Source organism: Pungitius pungitius, chromosome 15 (genome assembly GCF_949316345.1).
Source record: "Pungitius pungitius chromosome 15, fPunPun2.1, whole genome shotgun sequence".
NCBI classification, from domain to species: Eukaryota; Metazoa; Chordata; class Actinopteri; order Perciformes; family Gasterosteidae; genus Pungitius; species Pungitius pungitius.
This window is the reverse complement of record NC_084914.1, coordinates 8,139,748-8,164,377: the sequence shown is the minus strand read 5'-3', so window position 1 is coordinate 8,164,377 and position 24,630 is coordinate 8,139,748. Positions and strand designations below refer to the sequence as shown.

The following is a 24,630-nucleotide window of genomic DNA, read 5'->3' as shown; positions in this document are numbered from 1 at the left end:
TACATGTCCCAGTGAGACTTTTTGACTTGGAGTTCACAACTACAGTGCACCACAGAGCCTTCCCGAGAAACTGCCTCTCCAATTTGATCTCATCTTTCAGGGTCCTTGTCTGTTATTCTGATATCTACTCACCTTATTTGCACATTATTTTTACTTTTCTTTGTTTGCATCGTAGTTTACCTGTAAGCACCAGATAAATACATGCCTGTTATTCTATTTTGTTTGTATAGAAAATTGGAGTTGTTTATTTGGACAATGGAATTATGTTTATGAAGTTGTAAATAAAATCACTTGCAAAATTACACAACATGTTTATATTTTCATTTAAAGATCGAATTCTGTAAGCAACGCATACAGAATAGCCTTTTCAATTCATACTAGGGTACATAAATATTTGTTAAAACACAAATTCCTAGCAATAGACCGGTATTTTATTTGTATCTAGTAGATTATACCGGATTTAGTGTGTCCCGAACAGTTAATCACACATACTGATAAGAAAGCTGTACTCGATATATAAAAAGTCGCAACTTAAGGCACAAGACAGTCTCTAATGCGTGTGTGGTTTTCATTATGGAATATTTGATGTAGAAACCATAGATACTGTATTGATCAATTCATATTCATTAGCAAATACATCTGTTCACAAGACACAGTCCTCGTCAGTACACTAGAGCTAATGGAATATAGTTTTGCACAATGTTTAGGTAATGCATGTGTGCCTCTTTTCTACCTGAGAATCCTGACCTTTGTGGGTTTGACTTCATTTTGAGAGCAATAAACCTGAATTGACCGATCGATCATCTGGCTCTGTTCTTCCTTAAGTATAAAGTATCACTGATTGGCTGATGTACTTTCATACTAGATCCTGATCACGCTGGGTACTGTATTTGCTCAAATGTACTCCAATTCAATCTCTGCGCTGACCAAGTTCAGTCCAATTTGATCATTCTTGAGTCGGGGGCCTAATTGATGTAGAATCCCCAGTCAATTTCTGGCTCATCGTCGAGGCGTATCACAAGGTAGGACACCAGCTGGAAGAGGTTCTGCCACAGTCCCAAGAAGAGGTACAGGTAGAAGTCACTGACGTCCATTTGGCAGTGTACTCCTGAGTAATTCATGTCACACACGCACTCAAAACGGTTTACATAGTTGATGCAGAAGCCTCCGTTCATACATGGGTCCGAGGCGCATTCATCCACATCCTTCTCACACCTGCAGGGAAACGTAGCACAGAAGTGGTTATGGAACAAAAATAACAAAATGCACCATTTAGAACAACTCTAAATACATCTAAACACAACGATGCAGTCAGATTGAAAGAAAACCATTAAGTTGCTGGTTTAAAAATCAAATGTCCGGCTAGGTTTTGATGAGCTTGTCTGGCTCACTACCCTGATATTTAGCTTCTCATCATTCTCATGTATACAGTTATTTGCTAACTGACTGATGTCAATGCTAAAAGTAAAAAGTGGAAAAATATTTAAATGAACTCTGAGGGGCTCATTCTGGGTTTAGCGACCCCCATGTGGGGCCACGTGGTGTGGACCTCCAGGGTCGAGAAACGGCGAGATCGGCAAAGACAATGAAATTGGTAGTGCGAGTCCTACCACTGTCCTGTGAACCCGGACAGGCAGAAACAGCTGTCGTCTGCTTCTGAGCAGTTTCCTCCATTAAAGCAGCTGTAGTCCCATCTTGTACCCGTGCATGTAGATACAGGCAACTGAGGGAGTCTTGACAAAATAAAAGAACACAGCAAGAAATATCAATGGCTTCCCGCTTTGCATTGGTGGATTCAATAGTTACTGCATTAACTGAAACAATGGAGGTATGTTTTTATTAAACATTTTCTGTAAAAGCACTTACGGCTTGGTCTCAATGTACCATGGGATTTCAGGAATCTTCCTCCTGTAAGAGACCCGTTTGTAAATCAGAACAACTCAGCGGTCATGCACCGATCACACATGGATCCCACTGAAGAACTTCATGCCACAGCGATAATGACAAATGTGGAACAACTCACTCGCAGTATTCTCCGGTCAGATTCTGAGGGCAGAGACACGCGTAGCCATTGAAACCTCGGAGGCACGAGGCGCCTCGGCTGCATTTGCTGTATTCGCAGATATCCACCTCCGCCTCGCACCGTTCCCCGCTGAACCCCGGCTCACACGCACACTCGAATGCCCCGCGCAGGTTGATGCAGTGGCCGTGGACGCAAGGGCTGGAGAAGCAAGTGTCTGTAGGATGTTGACAGAGTGGACCCGTCCACTCAGAGGAACACGTGCAGCGGTGCAGGTCAAACAGGTCCTCACACGCGCCCTCGTTGTTACAAGGGTTGGGCGCACACACGCTGGCTCCCCAGCAGCCGTGCCGTGGCTGGCGGTCGGCGTTTGTCCTCGTAAGCTTCTCCTCCTGAGGCCTGGGGAGCTTCAACTCAGTGTTCAAGTAGAAAGGGAGGGCAAGGCCTCCGATCTCCACTGGGCCCAGACAGCCGGTTAGGTTCACCCCGGTGTCCACGCTCAGTCCTCCCAGGAAAATGTCTGCTCCCTCCCTAATAAAATCCAGGTTGCCTGCAGCTGTTTTGGACTCGCTCCGCTCCTTCTCGCCTCCGTCCACAGCCAAGATCCACCTGGAAGTTGAGAGCGTCGGGTTCTCCATGCTGAGCGCCAAAGTGTGCCACTCCCCGTCGCTGATTAGACCCTTGCTCTGGACTGTTGCCTTGTGGAAACCCTTGCCGGCCCCTGACTGGAGCTCCACGACCACATGAGCGTTCAGGAGGGAGACAGTGAGGTAGTCGGAGTCCTTCTGGGCATGCATTAAGGTGGCAGAGGCCTGTCTCGTGCGGAAGCGGAGGGAGGCGCTGCTGAGGCCGCGCTTTATCTGCCCCTTGGTTTGGTAGTGCAAGATACTGCTTTCAACACTAAATGTCACATTGGACAAACCTGAAGGAGAAATAGGGAAGAGACTTAATGAGCTGAAATGAGATTTCTTATTTATTCCAGTGCCAGGACATAGTACCCATTCTTACTATAATTACCCCGAGCTGAACAATAAAGCTTCTGAAGACCTAAAGGTTTCAAAACCTTAAAGAGTCACCTAATGCAGTTCCTCTCAGGTTAAATGTTTCAAGCATGTTGCATCCGTATCAACTTCTAACGATTATGTTTCCTAAAGTACAGTATCCACAGAATCCACAGAAAACAGTGAGAAAAGGCCTCCAACACATACAATGTCAAAGTGTCTTTGACAGCTACTCTCAATCGAAAGCTCCTTTTCTCTTTGTAAACATGTGACACCTCCAGGAAGACTAGCCATCATACACTTAATCCCACCAGGGATTACAACCTCTTACAGGAATCCCGTGCAGGATCTCTGCCTTGAAGCTGTTCTCTTCTGTAATCAGTCACACTGTAATTAATCGGAGCCCCCCACCAGTGAGACTGTGGAGAGTCCATTCACTGCATCAGAAATAGGCCAGTATTATGTAAGGCACACACATTCATTGTGGGTCTCGGCAATGTTTTTAGTGTCAGGCTACCTCAGCCTTTCTGAGAGAGTCAATGAGACCTTTTAATCCCATGCATTTGTTAGACAATGTTCTTTCCAAGACAGGAATAGTGCAACAACCTGTTGTCATCTCACTCACATTCAAAGCCCCGAGAGAGGGGCTGACAAACAGCCATGGCGGGGCAGGGAGACAGCTCACACCATTTCACCTCCTGGCACCGCTGCCCTGCAGTGTTGGGGGGGCAGTTACAGATGAAATCGTCCCACATGGAGTAACAGACTCCCCCGTTGAGGCAGGGGTTGACCTTATGGAGAGAAAACAACGGAAAACAAAATAAAGACTAGCCACGTGACTCGGCCCTTATGAGTGCAGAAAAGGAATGCTAATGTGGCACAAGCTTATTAAAGACCACAAAATGACTCACAGCGCAGGCATCCTCGCTGCTGCATCCCTGTGCAACGTTGACGATGTTCTCCAGGCTGTAGGATTCCACTGGAGCTGCGATGGGAAAGAACGGCAGCGGCTTGCTGTTTATCCTCAGATCCTGGACGCACCCCTTAAAGTAGCCACCAAATGAGGCAGAGGCCCTCGCGTCTGGTAGCCCCCCAACAAAGACCAGGTCCCCGGGATGCGTTTGGATGGGCCTGATGGGGATGGAGCCCCAGCTCTGGGCTGACTGGATCAACATGGCTGCCATTCCTTCCAGCTTTACAGTCACCAAATGGAAGTGGCCATCATCGACTGCACCCTGACCAATGAGGGTCTCAAAGTTGTTGACTTGAACTTTGACCCTTCCCTCTTCCCGCCACAGGCGGAGGTACTGGCTTGTGCTATTGGCCAGAATGAGGAGAAGCCCGCTGGCTTGTCTGGTGCGAATGAACATGGATATAGTCACGGCATCACATGGGTCATCGTCCAATGAGAAGACAGCATAACTCCCCAGGTCTTTATTTCCAAACCTTGCTGTCATGTACTCTGCGTGGGGACAAGGAAGAGAGAGAAAAAGCCATCTAAGTCACACTGGAACAAAACTAGCTTCCAATTGAAACAAATATGATGATATGCTTGTAAAATACGCTTATTTACTCTCTTAACACGATTTAAATGAGAGGATTGAAACCACTTATATGTTGTCTATTAATTAGAAAGCTGCAGCCATTAAGCTTAGTCCTCAACTGGCAGCTGAAAAGCACAAAATACCAAAAAACTGCAATTTGTTGATGTTACACTTTTTTTTTACTGTACACTTATGCAACTTATACACAGAAATATGCATCAACTTAAAAGCATTAACACCTTTGTTAATGCAAGAGCTCACAGGAAGCCAACAGGAACCAAAGCGGTTTCCTTATCAACAGAATTGCAATGAAAGGGTCTATATTGATCGTATCATTTAATTTCCTTCCTGAGAGTTAAAAACTCCTGCAGTCATCATTTGTATAGACCATACCCAGTCACCCACCCGCTGAGAGCCCGTATTGACTGACAAGTGAGGGTCTGTTTTCAGCTCTGCTTTGACAATGAAAAATGCTCTTTGTTCATTAAAAGGAGAAGCGTCTGAGAAAATCAGCCACCTAAACCACCCTGCATGCGTGACCCAAAAGACTCCCTAATTCATCAAACTAAAGGCATGCCAGGTGAGCCTCTGAAACCCACGTTTTTTTAATCCCCAGCCCAAGTGTTGCTGAGTGCCATCTAATTGCATGACTGTTTGGCTGAACACGGTGCTATTTCTACTGACTCTTTAAGCTCCTTTAAAGTCTGACTAAAAGTATCATCCTGCTGGGATGCTTTCCAGCTGAGGTATCTCCAATGACTGAAGTTCAACCTCACTTGACCTATTTCTGTTTTTACAGCATGTCTTCCAGTAATTATCTCAGCAGATTCGCCAAGGGAATGCTGCCATTGATGAAAAAACACTTCACATGCTTTTTAGAGTCAGTCAAAATATTTCTAGATATATCTTATTATTCAGTTAAGAATCATCCTTTATGTGAATCCAGTCCTAATTTAAAACACGGACAGAAACACATCATAACTCAGTTTCATCATCCTTGAAGACTCTTGTCGTCATATCTCCACTATTTCATAAATTAAACGTGTTAGATGTCCAGACAAAGTTTACTCCTTATCTTATTTTAACCCTGTAATTTTAATGTGCAGAGGGAAGATTCTGAGAACAGAACTTCCTGGTTCATTCATTTTGTTTCAATAACTTTGAAACTACTTGAAGCGATTACAGCGTGTGTGAACATCTTACCATCTTCACAGTTGGTTCCCTCGTAGGGCCTGTGGCACTCGCACCTGTAGCTCCTCCAGCCGAGGCTGACACAGCGCCCTCGGTTGTGACACGGACCTTCATCGCACTTGTCTTTGTTGCTGCACCCCACGGTGATGTTCTCATGGACGTCTGAAGCTTCTGCTAATACAGCAGGCAACACCAGATGGGAGTCCACAAACACATCTCTGAAGCAGCCCAGGAAAGGAGGCGGGTGGTCTGCTTCATCCGCCACTCTGCCCGAAGCCCGGCTCCCACCGGCTGCTCCTATGAAGAGGCTTTGGCGAACTGCTCCCGCCGCGGGGAGCGCCGAGGCCGGCTCGAGCAGCGGGACTTTAGCGCTGTGGTCTCGGGTGCAGTTCCCTTCCGTGCAGAGCAACCGGATGAGGCTGACCACGCCGCCCAGAGATGCTTCCACCGTGTGCCACTCTTTGCCGGACAAGTACTGTGGCAGCTCCTGAACCAGTGTGCGGGAGCCTTGACCCCTGAGACTGCGGAGGGCGAGGTGCCCATCCATCAGCTCAACGCTGAGGAGCAAGTCGTCCACTCTGCGCTGCAAGAGGGTGCCGACCGGTCTCGCTGTCCTGAAGCTGAATGTCACATTAAGAGGAACGTCTTGGTGTAGGAGCTGAGTCTCTATGTACATGAAGCCTCGGGACTCCAACGAGAAGACGGTGGGGGTCTGGCATCGAGGCCCCGTGAAGCCGGCAGGGCAGACGCATGTGTGCGGATCGTTGACAAGTGATGGGGAGCATACTCCCCCATTCTCACATTGGTTGTCGTCACACACTGAAAGTGCAGATGAGCAGTTTTCTCCTCCATAAAGGTGCCCGTTTTGGCGTTGTTGGGAGCAAAGGCATCTGAACCCCCCGCTGTGGCTCTCACAAACACCACCGTTTTGGCATGGCAGCTGTTGACATCCGTTGATGTCTTCAACAGAGAAAGTCCCTGGAATGACGTAAGCAGACAAATTTTAACTTCTTAAAAGGAATCTATCAACAAAAATGAAACTGCCAGCATTTTTTAAAAACACGTGTAACACAAAAAAATAGACTAATGATGAGAACTCAAAACAACAACAATAAAATACATAAATTGAATTACTTAATTCAAATCCTGAAAAACTAGACCGTTGTAAAACAACTGTAGTTGCAGTTGCATGTTGCATGTTTTGCAATGTGCTAGACACCTGATAGACACCTCAGCCAAAAAAGGAATCTAAACATTACCTGCATAAAGTGACAATAACATCCACACTTGCAAACTGAATCTCAACATTGTCCTCAAACAAAGTCCTCCAAATAATTAGATGCTTGGCAGTATATTAATTTGGTCAAAGACAGGATTGGAGGTCTTGTGTGTGCAGCTCCATCTTCAGCTATGCTCCTCCACCATGCGCTCACTGAAATGCGTTGAGCAGCGCAAGCCTTGTTGGATGGATTAGGCTAATGCACTTACGACGTCTTATACATTAAATGTGTTTGCGAGGCATGAGGTTCATCCAGTGAGGGCTAATTCGAGCAACTCCAAAAATTGTGAGTGAGAGATAGCTTTAACCTAGCCTTAGAAGAGGTTCAGCAGAATGTGTTCTGTCTTTGTTACAAATTCTGTCTTCTATATAAGGAAATAGGCCTATATAATATAACATATTTTAAAATATCAAAAACATCGAAAAACTTAAAAAACACGTTTGCACATAGATGCATGTGTATTACTGAGTGTGTGCTCAGTTAATTGGCTGCTATAGTTGGCTGGACTGAGGGCCAGTCTCGCAAAGAAGTAGACTAGTGGATCTGATGTGGGAGGTATTTTTGCCATTAAAAAGTCACTGACGTCAGTAATGATTAATTTGAAGAGCCTTAAGAGCCTTCTATTGGCTCATTGCCAATACGTACTGTTCGTTTGAGTGTTAGTTGCTTTGCACTTGGCTCTACAATGGCATCGAGAGTATACAATGGCCCAGGATTTGTTTTTTTGGAATTATACATATTAATAAAGCTGTTTTATTTTATTTTTTTACATTACATTTATAATCAAGACTCATATCATAAACAAAGACGGGGTTTGACCACAAATAATAAACTTAAATAAAAGTTTTAAGGCTACAATTTAAAACCACTGGGTCACTGCAATTGGAAACCTATTTAACTGGTTAAGGGGTATTAAAAAAATACTTAAAGTTTAGGCGTAAAAGAACTCACTATTCAGCCAAAACTTTTTCAGTAAAACATAATTGTAGCACTAGTAAAATATAGGGATGTGTATGCAATATATATGCTGTAACTTGCTGCATCGAAGTAAATAAACTAATTTAATGTAATTTTGGGTGGTTGCATTTCTCTACAACGGTTCAACATATTACACATGGTCATATTTTTAATACATTGATTTGCAGTTGCACTTGTGTAAAATTAGCCGTCGGAACTATGTATTGGAGGAAAAAGAAGCCAACAACATTTTACTTTTTTGAAGCACAACTATGGAGTCACAACAAATATTAGGTACTATTACAAGTTTTACCTCAGATTGGTTCTCAAGTGTAAAAGTTATGTAACCCGATGTGTGCAGTTGATCTTATGGATGTCTCAAATTAGCTTTAGGACTACATTACCCATGATGCCCAGTTCAACCCCCCCACCCCCCAACAAAAAACACTTGTGAGCCTTATAATAACGCTCGACGGCAAGTCCTCCTTTGATGCTCTACGTATATACTTAAATAACAATGGACTACCATCGTCTGTTTCTCCGTATCTCTTTAACCTCGATGTATGTCGACGCCTGTAAACGGGCGCGTTACAGAGACCGGAGCTGCGCGAGCCAATGAGCGACCGGTTTGTTGCGTTGTCTCTATATTTTTCCATAATGGAAGGTGCGGCGTGACACTTCCGAGGGAGCTCTTATTCCTCCTTTTACTTCCCGTATGGCTTGTCAACGGGAGTGCGCGGGTCATTTTTTAAACGAGCCTCGTATTGCTGAGGAAATATTTAATTTTTTATTAAACGCCCCGATTAAAGGGTAGAAAGTGGATTTCCGGGAAGCGTCCAGGGTCGTTTGTCAACACTCCCCTCGCAGGGGCCCGTCCGACGCACCGACAACATGAAGGTAAGGGGTCCTTCAAGTGGGGACGCAATATGCACCAATGACGTTAAACGTTAACACTTCAGGGTACTGCATGACTTTATTTCAGTGTGTAGAGAAACATTCAGTGCCGATAACAATGAGCTGTTCCTCATGCTTTATTGTGGTAAATGGGAGAATAGCACCTCAACTGATGAGTGATTCCCAATCGTGCCTGTTTTCATGCACATTTGTGTTACTTCTCACCACAGTGCGCCCTTGATGGCAGCTTCCTGTTGTTTATACCATTGTTATTTTGTTGCTACAAGTCTGCTACATGGACCTACCCTGTGCCAGATGCCCCCCCCCCACCCCCCTCCTGTACGTCACTACCGTCTCAATGTGGGTCAAAGCTCAGTCATTGAGAGGATCAGCACAGAATCCTGTTCAACCTCAGCACTGTGTTCCTCTGGTTTTCAGGTTTGACCTGATGGTCGCCCAACGGACCCACCAATGAAGAAGAAGCTTTGCAGTCCGCTGCGTCCCAAACGCACGAGGCTGGTCAGTGCCAGCGATGAATCTGCCCGGCAGGTGGTCACCGCGCCGAGGTCCATGGCCCGACCCAACTCTGAAACTGTCCCAGAATCAAGCTCCCGCATCCGGAACCTGGCCATGACGCAGCACAGTCACAAGCTCCTCGCGTTCCTGAACGAGGACCGGACCAGACAGAGGTTCTGTGATGTGTCCGTGTCCGTGGGTGGGAAGCTCTACAGTGCCCACAAAGTGGTGCTGGCCCACGGGAGCAGCTACTTCCACGCCGAGCTGTCCAAGAACCCCGCTGCAGCGCATGTGACTCTGGACCACGTGGAGGACTCTGTTTTTCAGCACCTGCTTGGCTTCCTGTACACCTCCGAGTGCGCTGTTGCAGAGATGGACCTACCAGCGCTGACTGAAGCGGCCCAATTCCTGGACATGATGGATGTGTTGAAGCTGCTGTGTGAAGAAGGCGACGACAACCCAGTACGTGTGATCCAGGCCCAGGGTGAGATGAGAGGTTCGCCCGACGTGGAAATGGCCTCCGGTGACTCGCCAGCCGTTAACAGGGTTATCCAGGGCCCACATGAGGACACCTCAACGGAGAAAGAGAAGGCGCCAGATCAGAGAACCGTCACCACGCGGAGATCATCTCGCAGGAGGAAAACCCCCACCAAATATCAGAGAGACAGTGCGGAGAACACCATCGACACTCCGGAGGAAAAACAAAGGATTGTTTCCTCGAGGGAGCAAAACGACGAAAGAATGGAAGAGACGGGAAAGTTGATGTTGGAAAACCACTCTCCTAAACTGGCCGCAAACGAGACATCCAAAGCAGCTCGGGGGGAAGACGTGGTGGACGAGGAGGGAGAGGACGGAGACGTGAGTGAAGACTGGGTTGCCCAGAGGAAAGCTGATGAGGTTTGCGCAGCAGACCAGAACAAAGCTCAGCAGGTCCCGGATGTAGAAAGGGTCGAGCGCGAGGCCGGCGGCGAGGCGAAGGAGCATGTGCCAGCCGCAGGGAGCTCCACACCGAGTCCAGTGTACCCCGAAGGTCTGGCTCCTGTCGTCATCCAAACCTCCAGCAAGAAGGTTCTCAAGTGCCCCAAATGTGACAAGACCTTTGACCGCCCAGGTGGGAATCATTCGTGTTATCAGTAATGTTGTGCCATAGTAGCATAGTAGTTCTCATCTGTTACAACTCGTACCATCTACTAATGCACCTTTCCTGCATTTTACAGGGAAGTATCAGAGTCACACCAGAGTGCACACAGGAGAGAAACCATTTCAGTGTGACATCTGTCTCCAGCACTACTCCACCAAGTCCAACCTGACCGTACACAAGAAGAAGATGCACGCCAGCGACGCCCCCTTCCGGAAGAAGGAGCACAAATGCCCCTTCTGCAACAAACTCCACGCCAGCAAGAAAACCCTGGCCAAGCACGTCAGGAGGTGAGACCCATCCGGTCAGCGCAGGGTTTCTGGGGAAAAACAATCTCGACCATCTGGTCCACAAAGTTCGCCGTGCCAGGCGACACGATTCGATTACTGAACTCCTAGAATATTACGGTTACGAGTTTCCTCGGACAGAAGAAAAAGTACATTATAGCACAACTTGGTTTTGTCTTTTTCAGCTTTCTTTTTAGCTGACAATACACTGTGACCAAAAGTTTAAGCTCCTCTCATCGCTTTGTAAATGTTGTACCTTTTTTAAGTAAAAATAGATTTAGATACAATATTTTGGAATATTTGGAATCATCGAAGCATAGTACATGTCGATGCCTTTTCAGGTATTTGGTCATGAACCAGAGCATTGGAAACACTTAAAACAATGATCTAATGTTGGCACTAAAGGAAAAGGACCACCATCATCATCATCATCATGCCCCCCCGCCCTCCTCCACCATTTACTGCCATTACATCTCCTTGATGACAGAGGTGTGTGCTGCACTCCGTGTTTATATAATGACATAATGTGGGATTCTTCATTATCCTGCCAGGTTTCATCCAGACCACGTCCAAGAGTTTCTTACGAAGAGGAAGAGGAAGAGTGAAGGCTGGAAATGTGCTGTAAGTGTATCTGATTTTGTCTTATTGTTCATGATTAGGAGATGATAATGCATGATGATGGATACATTTATTTGTACCATGTGTAAGTAGTTCATTTAGATTTTTCATATTCTGTAACCTTTGAACCTTTTGAACCAGATTTGTCTGAAGACCTTCACACGCAGGCCTCACCTGCAGGAGCACATGATCCTGCACACCCAGGACCGGCCTTTCAAATGCTCCTTCTGTGACGAATACTTCAGGTCTAGGTTTGCCAGGCTGAAGCACCAAGAGAAGTTCCATCTAGGTGAGAGATTTCCAGCGCCGGGAAATGACGTCCTCAGGATTTTTGTAATTTGGCCTCGCTGGTTACACATAGCTCACTGATCTACGAAAAAAATTGTATTTCAACGACCATGAATCCGTTTGGAAATGTTTGGACATTTTTAGTGGATATATTTACCAGCAAAATCACAACAGTATTTTCAACCTTGCTTTTTTTAAATGATGGATTTAAAACTTTTTTTTTACACAGCTTGCATAAAGTAAATAAGTAATCCATGAATATTAGATGTGAGGTTGTATTTGATTACAACACCTAGTTTTTGGCATTGCTAGTAACTACTGGCTGTGCATTGTGGTCCTTTCTGCACTCTGGTATTTAGAAGAATTCTGCAGCATCACTCTACTGTTCCCCTTGTGAGAAAAAATCAAAGCGTGACATTTTACCACTTAAAGTTTTGTGTGCCCTCATTGTCAGGTCCCTTTCCCTGCGAGATTTGTGGTCGACAGTTTAACGACACGTGCAACAGAAAGCGGCACATTGAGTGCACACATGGAGGCAAAAGGAAGTGGACCTGCTTTGTTTGTGGTAAATCCGTAAGGGAGCGGTACGTCTCTAAACTTCCCCCACATACTCTAATTTCCATATGACCGCAATCAGGAATGTTTTATCCTGTGCTGCTTTGTTGAGAGATAACATTTTTTTTCTTCTCATAGAACAACTTTGAGGGAGCACTTGAGGATCCACAGTGGGGAGAAGCCTCACCTCTGTAGCATCTGTGGCCAAAGTTTCCGACATGGCAGCTCTTACAGGTGGGTGCACTGAAATGTGAAGAATGGGATTTAGAAAGTTTAAAGTTTAGTTTTTGTTTTGTTTTGTATTTGTAAAGTTGCCTGCAATGAGCAAACTGTTCCTTGGACAGGCTGCACCTCAGAGTCCACCACGACGACAAGCGATACGAGTGTGATGAATGCGGCAAAACCTTCATACGCCACGATCACCTGACCAAACATCAAAAAGTACACTCTGGTGAGGACAAACGTTGTTAGTTTTCTTTAGGACAAAGGAGAGCCTGGTTTCTGGCCATAGTAGAGTGGAAAATAGTGTCAACCTTTCACTGTCTCCGGTCAATACTTAATTTAACCCAGGTTTTTTACAGGTGAGAAAGCCCACCAATGTGAAGAATGTGGCAAGTGCTTCAGGCGCCACGACCATCTGACGGCCCACTACAAGAGCATTCATTTGGGCGAGAAAGTTTGGCAAAAGTAGGATAGCTAATAAATAAGTCACACACATTTTTATATCCCGGGATTTTGTTAAAATGTGCACTTTTCTCTTAGCTGCCTTCTGTTATTGGTTCATCGTTAATAGGGTTTTGTTCACAGGTATAAAACCGCTGTGCATCAGTGTGAGATTTGCAAGAAAGAATTCAAAGGAAAGTCCAGTCTGGAAATGCACTTCAGGACGCACTCCGGTAAGGAAACAGAACGCTCCGTGCATCTGTTTGTCGCATATTATTTCATATGTATGAGGACAGTAACGTGTTGGTTAGTTGCTTTAGGGGCAAACCGTTTGTTATCTCCATGGTCCGTCCACTAAGCCACTGTATGTTGGCACAGTGCTAGATTTACAACACTTTAACATTTCTACATTTACAACTGGCTACAAACATACTATGCTGATGAAATGCTTCTCAGGTGCATGAAGTCTGTATTCTTACCAAGTATTTTTACCAATTGATAAATATTATACTATGATCGATAGTGAGATAATAACACCAATCTATATTAATAGACAGATTGTGAAACCTGAAGAACTGCAGAACCAGAGAGCACAAACCCCCATATGACCATATAACACACAATACAATACAGAAACATTGCGCTGAGTTACTGTCCTCATGCAGCACACACAATGTAAACAAACAGGCTTTGGGTTCATCATTCATCAAAAAAAAAATGTTTCTTATGAATACGGAAACAAGTAATACTATGTACAGTTGCTGCTTCATTTAATCTCTTTGTTTTTAATTGGTCGTCCCACGTTGGTAACCAGTTTGGAACATTAAAGAGGAGGGTTGATCATATTCTACAAAGCGCTGTTTGAAGTCAGTACCAATTGATGATTATTCTACTATTTAGAAAGACAAGGAAATAAGATGTGGCATGTTTGTTTATTGCAGGATAGCTAGTTGGCCCGTAAGAACGCAACCAAATTTGGATCCTTTTAAACCTAAGCGCTGGATTGTTTGTGTGCTTACTATGGAAAGACATACTTGGATAAAAAAACAGAGGGGTTGGATGTGTTTTTAAAAATGAATAAGAAGAAACAATATGATAATGTGTTAATAAGGCTAGCTTATACTTTGCGAGCTAGTTCATTCAAAAACAATTACCGCAGTCAACTATACTATAAAGCGCCATCTGATTGATAAAATGCTGCAATTGCTATAGAAATACCCAAATTTGCATTAGAAGCAGTGAACAATACTGTTTTGATTTCCTCTTGTGTTCATGTCAGGTGAGAAACCCCACACGTGTCCAGAGTGCAACCAGACATTTCGGATCAAGAAGACCCTGACGAAGCACATGGTGATTCACTCAGACGCTCGTCCGTTCAACTGCCCCCACTGCAGCGCCACCTTCAAGAGGAAAGACAAGCTCAAGTACCACGTGGACCACGTGCACAGCACCCGGGGGCTCGGGGAGGTTAAAGAGGTCTCCGTTCCCTTCGGGGAACCCTCTAAGGTGTACTGCGCTGAGCCCAAGTCCGCCGCCCAGAGCAGCCCTTCCTCTGCCCAAGTCTGCGTGCCGGTCACTTTAGTCGCCGTCCAGACGGCAGGTGGAGCGCAGGGGGACCCGAATGCTCACAGGGCCTCTTCTCTTGCCTCCCAAACTCACAGCGTTGTGAGCATGCAGGCTCAGGGAGCGCAGCAGAGCTCCAGCTACCAGGCGGCTCCAGACCTGGCATTTTTAGAGAAGTACACCCTGACCCCGCAGCGCGGCAACATCGTCCACCCCGTGAGACCCGATCAGATGCTGGACCCCCGAGAGCAGTCCTACCTGGGCACGCTGTTGGGATTGGATTCAGCTTCCTCTGTGCAGAACATTTCCAACTCGGATCTCACACACTGATGCTCCTCCGCAAAACCTGATTCAAACAATAGGAACAGAAGCTACAGTTTTCACCATTCAAATGTATTCAGTCAATACAGAGGACAATCATGGAAAGTCATTACCTTTGAGATAAGCAAGACCTGGTGGAGGTTTAGCAGGATCTCAGGAAACTCATTAAAACCCCAAAATAGATATAATAATGTCCAAAAAGAAGAAAACTGGATTTAAATAGATTTTTCTGCATTTGTCAATAGAAATGCAAAGGACTGTGTAAACTGTCAGATAATCATCACGCTTCAGAAGAAGAATCAGAACTGTATGAAATGTTGTGGAAACAATTGTTACAAAAAGGAGATGAAAAATATCTGGAATGTTTCAAATGTCAAGGCTGCCTCTTTCTTTAGTGAATAAATTGTAAATGTCTGTCTTCTGATGGAGGATGTTGGATTTCCTCTGGTTCTCAGTGTGCTGAGCGACACAGAATAACTTTTGGTGGGTTTTTCTTTAGAGACAAAGCTATTTAATTATTTAGGAGTCAGTTGCTTGACGGGAAAGTTTTTCAATTTGGACGAATTATTGTAATTCTGATTAAACTTCCGGCCTCTTCAAGAAAAGATATTTCCACTCGTGCTGTGTGCAAGAACCTTGTCATGAATACCAACAATGAATCCATGAAATCCAAAATCCAATTTTTGGAAAATATGTTTTGATGAATTTATAAGCGGAAAAGTGACTAAAACTAAAGGAGTGGATTCTGCGGCTGTCGAGACATTTCTTCAATTTAAATGATTAGTTATTCTAATTTCAAACAGTTAATATTCACATTCTGTAAAAGTGGCGTTACTATTCTCAAACTTTGTCTCATAGCCAATACAATCTGATCTGTAATAATACTTCTGCTTGTAGGGGATCATCAGGTCTGTGAAAGGCTGTTCGGACGCACTCCCACCTGCAAGACTCTCGTTACAGACAAAGTGGATGTGGATTAAAGCTTTATGGATGAATTTGGGGAACTTTCAACTCAAACCCTGCAGACAATGTAGAATGATTACAGCTGAGATGCCAAGAATTTATTTAGACCTTATTTTTGCAGCTTTATGGATACAAACATGTCCACATTAGGTTGCCATCAACGGATCGTTAGAAGTAATCTCAAACAAAAAACATTTGGGACTAGCTGGTTGTAGCCGGTCCAGAAGGAAGCAGTTTCCTCCCCTTGATGATACAGCCTTAACACCAGCCCTGGATACAAGAATAAAACATCATCAATGCATCAACAGAAGTGATGAATGAATAAACAGTAGTAGAGCTTCATGTGAGACGATGTCAGTGTAAACCAAGGCTGACTTGACACTCACATTATTTAACTTCCACTGGTTACAACCTGCAAAGAATCACAGGGGAGCACAGCAGTGAACGTGGAGCAACCTACTGACTCCTCATTGGGAGGGGCAGTCTGTCTGTTATGTGTATTGTTAACAACGATATTTCATTTATCAAATAATTAAATTACAAACACCATACTCATGGATACATCCATGACTGTACAATGAGAAATCTGAACTACTGTAAAGAAATGAAGTTAAAGTGATACTTACAGACTGAGAATGAAATCCTTCCATTGGTGCAAACACCGTCGGAATATTGATCAAAGTAGCCCTTCTCCGCACATCTCAATCTCAACTTCTTACCATTCCCTACAAATTGAACTCCAACGCTTATGAATTTAGGGTCTCGATCAGTGTCCACTGAACAGAAGTTGTCTGCACAAAAGAAACAAACGGTTAAACTTCACCCCCCCCCAAGTCAAGCTCTTTGAATTTTACATTTCTTTATTTGATTTACCTTGGCAGATGGGTACTCGTGACCACAGACCATTGCTGTAACACACCACTTTCTCTGGTCCCACTAGTTCGTAATAATTGACGCATTGGTACTTCAAAAACATTGCACCATTTTCCACAACATCTCCATTATGAACTGTGGGAGGTTCTCCGCAATTTGTGACTGAAACACACAAAAACATTTTTTTTTTAAGCTGTCAAAGCAAACTCACTTCTAAAATAGCATCACAGTTTAAAAATGACTACCCACCTCCCGTCACAGCCCGTCTCCCTCCATCATCAGGTGTGGTGGGTCCTGATCCACCAAAACATCCATTAGTACTCACATAGGGGACATTAGATAATGATTACACCAATTGACAGTAATACACAGATTGTGAAACCACTCCACCTTCAGGGTGCGTGTCAGTGCCGGTTGATGTAGATTTCCCCCCATCTGCTGAACCAGAGAGAAACAAACCATCCAACACATTCACTGTCATGGATCACAGAATGAGGTGAGGTCCAATCAGTAACTCTGGCCAAAAGTGTGGTTGTTAAAGAAAACATGCAGAAAATAAAAAAATGATGTGTCCCAAAAGACGTCATGTGTCGTGCATCAGGTTCCTAATGAAGGGAGCACCGGCCCGACCTGTAATAATAGTTATTTTCATAGACATGGTTGAGCATTACACATTTTTTGGAAAAAATCTGTGAACAAATGTCATTTAATTTCCTAAAAGTTGAATTAACTATACACTCACCATTTATTAATTATTATTATCATGACAAAGTGTTACGCCACTCACTGCACGTTGGGCCTTCAGTCCAGTTTCCAGCCATGCAATAGATGGAGTCTTCTCCCTCCACAGAGAATCCTTTCTCACATTCATACTGCAATCTTGTATTGTCTGGAAAGAAGTCCTTGTATCCCCGATGGATGATCACTGCGTGGGGGATCTGAGGAGGCTCGCCACATGAATTGATGCTTTCTGCAAACGAGGCAAAAGGAGGAAATACTGCTTAAATTGGTGTAGCTTTGGGAATTCAAAAGGGATATTTATTGTTTTCTCAGCTTGTTGGTATGAAACATGTGACAGACGTACTCTCACAGAGCAGCACGGGGGACCATGTTCCATTAGTACATTCGGTCGTGGCAGCGTGGTCTTTGAGGTCGTATCCGTCAGCACATGTTATCCTGATTTTGGTTTTACCTGGGACCCAATCACTTGCTTTTTTTACGTTGTGTATTTCTGGTTTAATGCAGGCGTTTTCATCTGGGGAGGAAAACAAGTTTTTACCATGTTGGCTGGATTTTTTTTTATTTAGTCTAGCAAGATATATTTAAAAAGACTCAAAGAGGGAAATCTCCACTACTTTGCATTTAGCATAGTTTTTTTCATTCTTTGATATAAATGTTGAACACAATGGTTCAGATACGTAACAGTTTCTCCACAGTGTCTTACAGCTACAGGACTTCATCACTGCAATAAAGTTTTCCAAATGGCGTTGGAACAAAGACTTAAATGCTGAAGAAAGGCTGAAGGCTTCCTGCGTATCTGACACTTACCTACACATTGTGGTTCAGGAGACCATGCGCCATTCAGACAAGAGCTCGTTGCCCACCAGCCCTCAACTGCAGGTTTACGTCCGTTATCACAGCCGTAGTGGAGCTGTGCTTCATGATCATAAGACTTCAGTTCAGGGACCAAAAAACCACCGTTCAGTTCGGGGGCTGAACAAGGCTGATGTGACGGCCGCACTGGGACACGACGTCAAATAAAAGCACAAATTAAAGATTCGACCAAGTCAAGGTGATTTTAAGTGACAGGAATGAATGTTCTTACCATGTTGAAATCCTTGAGACCAAACCAGGAGAACAAACCCACAATATCTTCTCCAACCCATTTTGTCACAAAATAAATCAGCAAAATGAAGCAGAGCTGAGAGCCCAGTTTACATGGGGCCTGTTAATCATTTAATGAGGGCATTTTGCGCTGAGTAACTGTCCTCATGCAGCCCACACAAATGTGAAAACAGGCTTTGGGTGCTCTGGTCAGATCAGTAACATTTAGCAATATGATCTTTGTCAAATAAGGTTCTTCAAGTACGTAAACAAGTAAACGGATCAATATTATGTTCAGCTGCTGCTTCATTGGTTTTCTTTGTTTTTAATCAGTTGTCCCATGTTGGTACCCAGTGGACACATTCAAGAGGAGGGTTAATCGTATTCTACTAAGCACGGCTCCTGTTATTTCCTCTTTGTTTACGTGTTTAACGCAAAAAGATTCATTTTATTTGTCAGACATGACGTGTTTATACAGAAAGAGTTTGTTTACAGTCCAGATTCCAATAGATAACCCGAGCCTCGTCTATGGTCAGAGGTCAGCATCACGAAGCTACAATACGCAGCAACTAGTAACTAAAGACGCGGTATTTGAGTCATGAAGCATATAAACACTTTTCATATTAGCTCTGAATCATTTAATATATTGAACAATTTGTCATTGAAGCTGTGCTTCTTAAACCTCTTAAATAAAAGACATGTTTTCACTGATATTCATTGTTTCAGGTGGATGAAGCAGAATTACTTTTGTGATTCTTTTAACATCTCAGGTGAAAATGATTTTTTTTTAAGCAAAGAAACCACCGTGCTGCACCACAGGGCGGGTTTGATGTTGTGCTTACATGCTTCAATAAGCTAAATGACTACAGTTATATTCTTGATTAACAAATCAAAATATCCCTTTGGGAAAGTGTTCAACATTCTCACCAGTAAAGGCTTGAGGAAACCAAAACAGGAGACTAAATCCAAGTTAACTAATGGACATTTTGTCATGAATGAAAGTAGACTTGAGGTGAGTTTGGATCAAAACAGGTTAATCATTGCTGAGGGAATGTCCCCGGGTTGTTTGTGGAGTAAATACTGCTGTCTACTAGACTTGAGACTTTAATCAAAGCAATATGACAATGTTTATATGTGACAGGAGTATTCTGTCCTGCAGTCATACGTGCACGGACCTGTTTCAAGCTATTTAGCCACAGCAAAGAAAAGGGCGCTAAGTACGGAGTGCGCTCGGATGATATAGTCTATAAGAGCATAGATGATTGGTTCACTATGATGGAGGCGTCTCCTTGCTTAGGACCCTCAGGGAGTCCCATTGGAGCACAGGGACGTCCATCCCTTCAGGCTCTCGGATCATCACGCCTCCCGTTGTTCATAAGTTCACTGCATATCAGGATGTTTTGCGATGTATGTGTTTACGTATGAGAGCTGTTGGGGAACATGTTGGCGTTTCCTTATTTTTCCACATTTGACCCTGAGAGTGCGTCCAGCCTTTTATCAACATGTTCGTGTGCTCCGGGCCGGACGCGGCCTCCACTCACTACTATTATTCAATTATTATTCAAGTGTAATTACAGTCCATGTGCATGAATGATTATATTTAATACTCAACACTGCACACAGAGAAATAAACTCCATTATTTATTAATGCAGGCCTTTTACAACAGGACATCTGAAACACATACCTCATGTTACACGATTCAATGGGATAAGTTCTAGGAGTAAAGTAAAAGCTTTAGTGAAATGTGTTACTCTCTTATCATCTTGACAGAACTCGATAACATCGTTTTACAATCAGTGCTCATTTTATAAGGAGTCTGCAGAAATTGATCATTGCAAAGCTTTGACCTGAGCTTTGTGCTATTTAGCACGTTGGCTAACATGGGGAACTTTGATAAACTTTATACCTGCTTAGAAGCATGACATTAGCATGTAGCTCAAAGCCCTTAAGATTTCTAAAGAGAACTAAATATCCACACTACTGTAGAACAAAGTAACTTAGTTCTTATCCAAAGTAACGGTCCTTTGTTAGTGCATTAGGAATTACAATCATAAAAAGATACATGGGAATGTTAGAGGTTTTTGGGAAAAAAAAAGTCAAAAGCTAATATGATGAACGACATATTTTCGGGGCCAGTTTTTTTCCGGTGGAGCCGCTTTGCTCTGAGAAACGTTGATCCTGCCATGCAGCTTCTGCTCCATTGAAACAGCAAACTCCCTGGGTACAGCACAGACAATAAGAAATCAATAATCCCTCTAAATGATAGTTTAATATTTAAACATGCAATATGAAATATGCAAAACACTTACACGATTAAGGTCATAAATATGGCAACCTAAAAACAAACCAAAAAGAGCAGAGAATATTTCAGCAGGTAGTTTAACACACAGAAACGTTGTTATTGATTAGTCTGATTCATTGATTCAGTAGCTGATTGCTGAAAGACATCAGTTTAGAAAAGATGGGTTTTATCCTATAACTCCGGCTCTGTGGACAAATTCCTTGACAATTCCATGTTTGTAAGCACGCTTTGAGGTATTTGGGAGCCATGAGCCGTGCTGTGTGGAGTCGAGGGGAAACTCGATCTGTTGTGGTGGAGCAGGAGGGTCGCGTGGCGGAAACGGCGTGACCTTGCAGAGGCTTAAATGAAGGAGCAACCTGCCACACGAGTTGGACCAGGAAAGGCCGGCAGTGGAAGTGTCCCAATACAAACCACGTCGGGACATTTTCCTCCTGCAGCCTGTTCATTCACTTGCTTTTTAACTTCGGTCAGTTCAGACCCTGCCACTGTTTCCTGCTGAAGTAATAACTACTTCACAAGTTGTGTTTAGCTGCACAGGAAACCACTTATTCATAAGGATCAATTCATCATTAGATATATTAGAGATTTATTTCAGTTTTATTTTTTTTGGAAATAAGGGATTGAAATGCGGTTAACTTTGGAACACCTTATATTATCTCACAAATAAATAGCCTAAATGAACATTGTGGCATATAAAGTGTAAAGACCATACTTAAATACTTACACTCGGTATAAACCATTTCTTCATTGGTGCACTTAACCTTTCTGTAATAATCAGGCCAAATACATGGAATGGACTTGTCCTCTCCGTCCTTTATATAGTGATTTGGAGATTCCCTTAATTTGGGCAATCGAGCAGGATCCAGGACGCAGAACGCTTCTACAAAATATCGAGAAAAGAAAAATTCAAAGATGATATTTTGGTGAAATGTGCTTGATATACTTGGGGAGTGACCAATGCTTGTATTGATTCTTTTATACCTTTGCAGATGGGTAAATGTGACCAGCTGCCATCGCTGTTACACGTCACGATGCCTGAACCCACTTGTGTGTAGAAGGCATTACATTGGTATCTCAGAGACACGGCATCCCGCTCCACAACATCACCGTTTGGAATCTTCTGGTATTCTCCACAGTGTGCGACTGAAATGTAATGAAGAGCTTATTTAAAAAGCAACATCAACACGAATGGGTTCATTTAGTCCACCTGAAACGTGGCCGTGAATTGACTCAATTCTTATCTCGTCCAATGTGTGGTTCCTCTGCAACGTGGCGTTTCTCACCACATGACGCACCAGCTGCCCTCAACCAAAGGTTAGTGCGGTGATGAAGACACAATCACTGAATGTTTTTTGCATCGAAAAATGTAGTTGTTGCACTTTCAAACCACGTCCCAGACAGATTTCATTTGAACGGCGGGAAGCTGCACATTCAAGTTCTTTTGTTACAGTTACTGCTTGGAAGGTTTGCAAAAGTTACACCAACCGAGTTTTATACATTTGAGTTGAAAACAGGGAAATAATCAATTATTTACCCTTTGTTTTTAAAGGTGTATTGTCTTCCTCATTCAAGCCGGGGGTGGTAGACCTTCCTGATGAAGGTAAGACACACCAGTTATTAACAGTAAGGGGATTTCTTTCTGATTCATGATAACGACCCAATATTTACAATGACACGTTTTGACCAGCTGGACTTCAAAGATGTTTCAAGCACCTTCACACAGCCCAGAAGATGTTTTTATGAAGAATGAAAAGGTGACACACTGTTCATGTTTTGATTAATGATAAGAAAAAAAAAAAATTGTTAACTTGCCCCCAGTGTCAGGTTGTTTCTGAGTGTCAGTTGAAACTCCTTCATTTCCAGCACCTGGTCTGCTGGCTGAGTGGAAGGAACACACACACACACACACACACACACACACACACACACACACACACACACACACACACACACACACACACACACACACACACACACACACACACAGGTTCTATTTTGCAATAAAGAAAAAGCATTCATAGCACTTCAGATCTCAGCATGTTACGCCACTCACTGCACGTTGGGCCTTCAGTCCAGTTTCCAGCCATGCAATAGATGGAGTTCTCCCTCCACAGAGAATCCTTTCTCACATTCATACTGCAATCTTGTATTGTCTGGAAAGAAGTCCTTGTATCCCCGATGGATGATCACTGCGTGGGGGATCTGAGGAGGCTCGCCACATGAATTGATGCTTTCTGCAAACGAGGCAAAAGGAGGAAATACTGCTTAAATTGGTGTAGCTTTGGGAATTCAAAAGGGATATTTATTGTTTTCTCAGCTTGTTGGTATGAAACATGTGACAGACGTACTCTCACAGAGCAGCACGGGGGACCATGTTCCATTGGTACATTCGGTCGTGGCAGCGTGGTCTTTGAGGTCGTATCCGTCAGCACATGTTATCCTGATTTTGGTTTTACCTGGGACCCAATCACTTGCTTTTTTTACGTTGTGTATTTCTGGGTTAATGCAGGCGTTTTCATCTGGGGAGGAAAACAAGTTTTTACCATGGTGGCTGGATTTTTTTTAATTTAGTCTAGCAAGATATATTTCAAAAGACTCAAAGAGGAAAATCTCCACTACTTTGAATTTAGCATAGTTTTTTTCATTCTTTGATATAAATGTTGAACACAATGGTTCAGATACGTAACATAGTTTCTCCACAGTGTCTTACAGCTGCAGGACTTCATCACTTTAAAGGTTTTATACATTGTACGAATACAATAAAGTTTTCCAAATGGCGTTGGAACAAAGACTTAAATGCTGAAGAAAGGCTGAAGGCTTCCTGCGTCTCTGACACTTACCTACACATTGTGGTTCAGGAGACCATGCGCCATTCAGACAAGAGCTCGTTGCCCACCAGCCCTCAACTGCAGGTTTACGTCCGTTATCACAGCCGTAGTGGAGCTGTGCTTCATGATCATAAGACTTCAGTTCAGGGACCAAAAAACCACCGTTCAGTTCGGGGGCTGAACAAGGCTGATGTGACGGCCGCACTGGGACACGACGTCAAATAAAAGCACAAATTAAAGATTCGACCAAGTCAAGGTGATTTTAAGTGACAGGAATGAACTTTCTTACCATGTTGAAATCCTTGAGACCAAACCAGGAGAACAAACCCACAATATCTTCTCCAACCCATTTTGTCACAAAATAAATCAGCCAAATGAAGCAGAGCTGAGAGCCCAGTTTACATGGGGCCTGTTAATCATTTAATGAGGACATTCCCCCCCCCCCCCCTCAAACGTTACAGTAAACATTACAAGGTAAACAACAGGGAACTTTAATGTTTTAATGATCAAGCTGATCAAGGAGCCAAGTTAAATTTTAAAGCCAGTCAATAATTGTTCCTAAAAGTAGCCTAAAAGTTAGGAAACGCGTGATCGCTCTGCAGCGCTCTGACGTCACGCTGCAGGAAGCAAACCGTGGTAACCACTTGCTCATTGATTTCAGAGATGTGAGGTATAGAGCACAGCACAATGCTTCGCCGTGTACCGTTAAAGAAAAAAAGGCGAAGTTTCTCACGAGTAGCATAATAAATATCAATAGCAGTCAAACTGCTTATATTATATCCATATTGTCAACACCGTAATCTGATTAAAAAGTATAAAACTGTCCTAGTGTTGACTTTTTAAATCAAGAATGAAACTGAGTGGTGCCCAAAGATAAATGTCGTGTTTATACACAACTGAATCCACAAAGGGTTTCGTCCGTTTAGAGTCCACATTTCAAAATGATTTACCGGAACGCCGCGATAAGAATTCTGTGTAATGAAACCGACCGATTTCTGAATAA

The 24,630-nt window shown here is 43.6% G+C and overlaps 3 protein-coding genes and 1 pseudogene across 4 annotated transcripts; 1 reads left to right on the top strand and 3 right to left on the bottom strand.

Annotated features, from left to right (window-relative positions):
* Nucleotides 1-248: 248 nt before the first annotated feature.
* On the bottom strand, nt 249-7,270 carry LOC119209553 (protein crumbs homolog 1-like). The gene is made up of 7 exons (XM_062557855.1): nt 7,016-7,270; nt 5,769-6,734; nt 3,933-4,483; nt 3,647-3,812; nt 2,024-2,942; nt 1,867-1,908; nt 249-1,215 (listed from the first exon to the last, which is right to left on the bottom strand). Exons 1-7 carry the CDS (start codon nt 7,062-7,064, stop codon nt 966-968), a joined length of 2,943 nt encoding a protein of 980 aa, XP_062413839.1. The 5' UTR covers nt 7,065-7,270; the 3' UTR covers nt 249-965.
* Nucleotides 7,271-8,485: 1,215 nt separating this feature from the next.
* zbtb41 (zinc finger and BTB domain containing 41) lies at nt 8,486-15,264 on the top strand. The gene is made up of 11 exons (XM_037458580.2): nt 8,486-8,890; nt 9,326-10,514; nt 10,621-10,831; nt 11,380-11,449; nt 11,588-11,735; nt 12,189-12,318; nt 12,428-12,523; nt 12,634-12,740; nt 12,871-12,976; nt 13,097-13,185; nt 14,232-15,264. Exons 2-11 carry the CDS (start codon nt 9,359-9,361, stop codon nt 14,843-14,845), a joined length of 2,727 nt encoding a protein of 908 aa, XP_037314477.2. The 5' UTR covers nt 8,486-8,890; nt 9,326-9,358; the 3' UTR covers nt 14,846-15,264.
* Nucleotides 15,265-15,882: 618 nt separating this feature from the next.
* LOC119209334 (complement factor H-like) lies at nt 15,883-18,789 on the bottom strand. 2 transcript variants are annotated; one of them, XM_037458584.2, is made up of 10 exons: nt 18,498-18,789; nt 18,221-18,412; nt 17,757-17,927; nt 17,460-17,642; nt 17,063-17,107; nt 16,922-16,966; nt 16,673-16,834; nt 16,426-16,590; nt 16,186-16,211; nt 15,883-16,069 (listed from the first exon to the last, which is right to left on the bottom strand). In XM_037458584.2, exons 1-10 carry the CDS (start codon nt 18,556-18,558, stop codon nt 16,058-16,060), a joined length of 1,062 nt encoding a protein of 353 aa, XP_037314481.2. In that variant the 5' UTR covers nt 18,559-18,789; the 3' UTR covers nt 15,883-16,057. The 2 variants fall into 2 exon arrangements, with proteins under 2 accessions (XP_037314481.2, XP_037314480.2); XM_037458583.2 differs by having other exon boundaries at nt 17,063-17,110; nt 18,498-18,788.
* Nucleotides 18,790-20,124: 1,335 nt separating this feature from the next.
* Nucleotides 20,125-24,065, bottom strand: LOC119204202 (complement factor H-like; annotated as a pseudogene).
* Nucleotides 24,066-24,630: the final 565 nt, after the last annotated feature.

Coding starts and splice junctions, on each gene's coding strand:
- LOC119209553 (XM_062557855.1), bottom strand. CDS start 7,064: ATGTTGAGATTCAGTTTGCAAGTGTGGATGTTATTGTCACTTTATGCA. Junction 2,943..3,646: donor CCTCTCTCGGGGCTTTGAAT/GTGAGTGAGATG, acceptor TTTCTCCTTCAG/GTTTGTCCAATGTGACATTT. Junction 1,909..2,023: donor CTGACCGGAGAATACTGCGA/GTGAGTTGTTCC, acceptor GGTCTCTTACAG/GAGGAAGATTCCTGAAATCC.
- zbtb41 (XM_037458580.2), top strand. CDS start 9,359: ATGAAGAAGAAGCTTTGCAGTCCGCTGCGTCCCAAACGCACGAGGCTG. Junction 10,515..10,620: donor CAAGACCTTTGACCGCCCAG/GTGGGAATCATT, acceptor TGCATTTTACAG/GGAAGTATCAGAGTCACACC. Junction 11,736..12,188: donor CCAAGAGAAGTTCCATCTAG/GTGAGAGATTTC, acceptor CCTCATTGTCAG/GTCCCTTTCCCTGCGAGATT.
- LOC119209334 (XM_037458583.2), bottom strand. CDS start 18,558: ATGGGTTGGAGAAGATATTGTGGGTTTGTTCTCCTGGTTTGGTCTCAA. Junction 17,643..17,756: donor CCCCGTGCTGCTCTGTGAGA/GTACGTCTGTCA, acceptor CCTCGTTTGCAG/AAAGCATCAATTCATGTGGC. Junction 16,967..17,062: donor CACTGACACGCACCCTGAAG/GTGGAGTGGTTT, acceptor TTGGTGGATCAG/GACCCACCACACCTGATGAT.